The sequence below is a fragment of the Geospiza fortis genome, unplaced genomic scaffold (assembly GCF_000277835.1).
Source record: "Geospiza fortis unplaced genomic scaffold, GeoFor_1.0 scaffold3511, whole genome shotgun sequence".
Classification (NCBI taxonomy): Eukaryota; Metazoa; Chordata; class Aves; order Passeriformes; family Thraupidae; genus Geospiza; species Geospiza fortis.
The window spans coordinates 9429-14460 of NW_005055066.1; the positions used below are offsets into that span (position 1 = coordinate 9429).

The window sequence follows — 5032 nt, forward strand, 5'->3', positions numbered from 1 at the left end:
GGAGCTCAGGTGGTGGGGGGATTTTTGGATTTTAGGTGGATTTCTTGGACTTTGGGTGGATTTTTTTGGATTTTGGGGGAATTTTATGGGATTCAGGGGGGATTTTTGGGGTTCAGGTGGGATTTTTTGGGGATATTCTTTGAGTTTTTGGCATCTCTCCTCTCACAGATTGAAGGCCCCGTTTTCCCGCCTTTTCCAAGGGCGCCTCTGGGTGTCTGAGGGAGGGAATTTTTGGGATCTTTTTGTGGTTCAGATGGAATTTTTGTGGCTCAGGTGAAGAATTTTATGGGATTCAGGGGGGATTTTTGGGGTTCAGGTGGGATTTTTTGGGGATATTCTTTGAGTTTTTGGCATCTCTCCTCTCACAGATTGAAGGCCCCGTTTTCCCGCCTTTTCCAAGGGCGCCTCTGGGTGTCTGAGGGAGGGAATTTTTGGGATCTTTTTGTGGTTCAGATGGAATTTTTGTGGCTCAGGTGAATTTTTGGAGTTTGGGTGGGATTTTTTGGGAGGATTTTTTTGAGTTTTTGGGGTTTTTTCCCCTCGCAGATCGAGGGCCCGACCTTCACGCCGCTGCTGCTGTGCCCGAGCCGGGAGTGCCAAACCAACCGCTCGGGGGGGCGGCTCTACCTGCAGAGCCGGGGCTCCAAATTCACCAAATTCCAGGAGCTGCGCATCCAGGAGCACGTGAGTCCGGGGGGATCCCCGAATTCCCGACGGGAAACCCCAAAATCCCCAAAAAATCCCCTCAGGAAACTCCAAAATCCCCTCAGAAATGGTTCTAAAATGGCGGCCAGGGCCTTTAAAATGGACTCCAGGGTCTTAAAGTTGGCTCCAGATCCGCTAAATTCTGGGAATTTTGGATTCAGGAGCTCCTAAATTAGGGGGGAACCTGAAATTCCTGAGGGGAAACCCCAAAATCCCAAAAAATCCCCTCAGGAAACTCCAAAATCCCCTCAGAAATGAAGGCCGGGGCCTTTAAAACGGAGTCTAGGGTCTCAATTGATTCCAGATCCACCAAATTCTGGGAATTGTGGATTCAGGAGCTCCTGAGTGAGGGGGGGATCCCCAAATTCCTGATGGGAAACCCCGAAATCCCAAAAAATTCCCACAGGAAACTCCAAAATCCTCAAAAATTCCCTCAGAATTGGATCCAAAATGGCTGCCGGAGCCTTCAAAATGGCGCCGGTTGTCCTGAAATGTCCAAAATTGCTCCAAATGTCCCCAGAATGTCCCCAAATTCCCTCACCTGTGTCCCACCTGTCGTTGCAGTCGGACCAGGTGCCCGTGGGTCACCTGCCCCGCTCGCTGTCGCTGCACCTGAGCGGGGCCAACACGCGCCAGGCCCAGCCCGGCGACCACGTCAGGGTCACGGGCGCCTTCCTGCCGCTGCTGAAACCGGGCTTCCGGCAGGTGACACAGGTGAGTGCCAAATGCACCTGGGGGGGAAAAATGCACCTGGGAACGCCCAAAATGCACCTGGGAACAGCCGAACTACACCTGGGAACAGCCAAAATGCACCTGGGAACGCCCAAAATGCACCTGGGAACAGCCAAACTACACCTGGGAACGCCCAAAATGCACCTGGGAACAGCCAAACTGCACCTGGGAACACCCAAAATGCACCTGGGGGCCCAAAAAATGCCCCCTAAATTCTCTTTTCTTCCCCCAAATCCCCCTTTGCCCTGAATCTCACCTGTCTGACCCCAAATCTCACCTGTTCCCTCCAAAAGACTCCAGTTGCACAACATAAAATGCCGGTTTTTTTCTAAAAAATTTCCTATTTTTTTGCTCTAAAAATCCCCATTTTTTCCCCCCAAAATTCCCCATTTTTTCCCCAAATTCCCATTTTTTGCCCCAAACCAGGGTTTGCTGTCAGAGACCTTTTTGAAGCGGCATCACCTGTCCCCAGCCTCACCTGGTCCCTCCAAAAATTCAACTTTTTCCCCCCAAAAATTCAACTTTTCCCCCAGAAAACCCCCATTTTTTTCCCAAAATTTCAGGATTTTTCCCCAAAATTTCCGTTTTTTTTTCCCAAAATTGCCGTTTTTTGCAGGGTTTGCTGTCAGAGACGTTCCTGGAGGGGCACCACGTGGCCAAGGTGAACAAGAGCGAGGAGGAGGAGGGTGAGGGAGGGGAGCTGAGCCCCGAGGAGCTGCAGCAGATCATGGGAACCGGTGAGATCTGGGGGGAAAACGGCGATTTTGGGAAAAATCGGGGAATTTGGGAAAAATGGGAATTTTGGGGGGGGGGGGAAAGGGGGATTTTGGGGAAAATGGGGATTTTTGGGGGGCATTGGGGTTTTGGGGGGAAAATGGGAATTTTTGTGGGAGAACAAGGCGGATTTTGGGGAAAATGGGGATTTTTGGGGGGCATTGGGGTTTTGGGGGGAAAATGGGAATTTTTGTGGGAGAACAAGGCGGATTTTGGGGAAAATGGGGATTTTTGGGGGGCATTGGGGTTTTGGGGGGAAAATGGGAATTTTTGTGGGAGAACAAGGCGGATTTTGGGGAAAATGGGGATTTTTAGGGAGAAAAAAAATACAAAGCAAAACTTGAGGAATTTTGGAGGGAAAAAGGTGGATCTGGGGGAAAACGGGGATTTTTGGGGAAAAATAGGGGATTTTTAGAGAGAAAAAAGAGAAATTTAAGGCAAAATATGGGGACTTTTGGGGTAAAAAGGGATTTTGTGAACAAAAAATGGGGATTTTTAGAGAGAAAAAAATTTGAGGCAAAATATGGGGGATTTTGGAGGGAAAAATTGGGGTTTTTAGGGAAAAAAGTGAGATTTTGAGAAAACTGGGGATTTGGTGAGGGAAGAGCGGGGATTTGGGGGATTTTTTGGGGTAACATTTCTGACCCCAAATTTCCCATTTTAAACCCTTCTAGGGGAGGATTTTGGCGTTTCTGACCCCAAATTTCCATTTCTGGCCCTTGCAGGGGAGGATTTCTACGGGAAGCTGGCGGCCTCCATCGCCCCCGAGATCTTTGGCCACGAGGACGTGAAGAAATCGCTGCTGCTGCTGCTGGTGGGGGGCGTGGAGAGGAGCCCGCGCGGGATGCGCATCCGGGGTGAGCTGAAATCACGGGAAAATACCCCAGGAAAATTCTGGGAAATAGCCCAGAAAAATCCCAGAAAAATCGTAGAAAAATCCCAGAAAAATCCTGGGAAATACCCCAGAAAAATTGTAGAAATAGCCCAGAAAAATCCAGGGAAAAATCCCAGAAAAATCCTGGGAAAATTACAGGAAAATCATGGGAAAATCCCCAAAAAGTCCCAGGTAAAATCCCGGGAAAATGATAAAAAAAATCCTGGGGTAAATCCCGGGAAAATGATAGAGAAATTCTGGGTAAATCCCAGGAAAATCACAGAAAATATCTCAGGAAAATCCTGGGAAAATATCACAGAAAACGTCCCAGGAAAATCCTGAGAAAATTACAAAAAAATCCTGGGAAAATCACAGAAAATATCCCAGGAGAATAACGGGAAAATCATAGAAAAACTGCAGAAAAATCCCGTGAGAATCCCAGGAAATAACCTAGAAAAATCTTGGGAAAATCCCTGGGAAAATCCCTGGGAATCTCTTCCTAAATCTTCCGAAATACCCCGGAAAAATCACAGAAAATCCTCGGAAATATCCTGGGAAGTATCACTGGGAGATTGCAGAGGAATCCTGGAAAAGTCCCAGGAAAATCCTGAGAAACTCACAGAAAAATTACAGGAAAATCCTGGGAAATATCCCGGAAAAATCCTGGGAAAATCCCAGAAAAATCCAGGAACAATCCCAGGAGAATCCCAGTGGGAAATGGGGGTGGAAGAGCTGAAGTTGTCGTAATTTTTTGCCTTTTTTCCCTTCTTTTTCCCCTTTTTCCTCTCATATTTCCCCCTTTTTTTCCATTTATCTTCCTCCCTTTTCTCCCCCATTTCCCCCATTTTTCCCTAAATTCTGTTTTTTCCCCCAGGGAACATCAACATCTGCCTGATGGGGGACCCGGGCGTGGCCAAGTCCCAGCTGCTGACCTACATCGACCGCCTGGCGCCGCGCAGTGCGTGCCTTCCTCATCCTCGTCCTCATCCTCATCCTCCTCATCATCCTCATCCTCATCCTCCTCTTCTTCCTTCTCCTCTTCCTTTTCTTTACCATTTTCATCTTCCCCATCTTCCTCTTACTCATTGTCCTCCTTCTGTTCCTCTTCCTCCTCCTCCTCATCATCCTCATCCTCATCCTCCTCTTCTTCCTTCTCCTCTTCCTTTTCTTCACCATTTTCATCTTCCCCATCTTCCTCTTACTCATTTTCCTCCTTCTATTCCTCTTCCTCCTCCTCCTCATCTTCCTCCCCTTCCTCTTCTTCCTCCTCCTCTTCCTCTTTCTTCTTTTTCTTCCTCCTCCTCATCCTCTTTTTCTTTTTTCTTCCTTTTCTTCTCATTTGTTTTCCTCCTCTTCCTCCTCTTCCTCTTCTTCGCCTTTTTCGTCTTGCTCATCTTTCTCTTCTTCCTCCTCTTCTTCTTCCTCTTTTCTTCCTCCTTCTCTTCCTCTTCTTCCTTTTCCTCCTCTTCCTCACCATTTTCTCCCTTTTCCCACTTCCTCCTGACCATTTTCCCCCCTCTTTTTTGCCCATTTTCTCCCATTTTCACCCCATTTTTCCCCATCCCCAGGTCAGTACACGACTGGGACGCGGCTCCTCAGGCGTGGGGCTTTTCACACAATTTTTACCCATTTTTTTTCCCCATTTTTTCTCCGTTTTTTCTCATTTTATGCCCATTTTCACCCATTTTTCCCCCCTTTTTTTGGTTTTTTCCCATTTTCTCTGTTTTCCCCCCATCCCCAGGCCAGTACACGACGGGTAGCGCGGCTCCTTGGGCGTGGGGCTTTTCACCCATTTTCTACCCATTTTTCCTCATTTTATGCCCATTTTCAGCCATTTTTCCCCCGTTTTTTTTTCCCATTTTCCCCATTTTCCCTGCATTTCCAGGCCAGTACACGACGGGGCGCGGCTCCTCGGGCGTGGGGCTGACGGCGGCCGTGCTGCGGGAC

At 48.3% G+C, this 5032-nt stretch overlaps 1 protein-coding gene across 1 annotated transcript in view; it reads left to right on the forward strand.

Moving 5' to 3' along the window:
* The window catches only part of MCM7 (minichromosome maintenance complex component 7), a 12342-nt gene that overhangs the window by 3719 nt on the left and 3591 nt on the right, over nt 1–5032 (forward strand). The window contains exons 4-9 of the mRNA XM_031065698.1: nt 547–684; nt 1270–1419; nt 2054–2174; nt 2937–3068; nt 3960–4043; nt 4971–5030. Coding sequence (XP_030921558.1) covers nt 547–684; nt 1270–1419; nt 2054–2174; nt 2937–3068; nt 3960–4043; nt 4971–5030 — 685 coding nt within the window. The remainder of the gene's footprint in view (nt 1–546; nt 685–1269; nt 1420–2053; nt 2175–2936; nt 3069–3959; nt 4044–4970; nt 5031–5032) is intronic.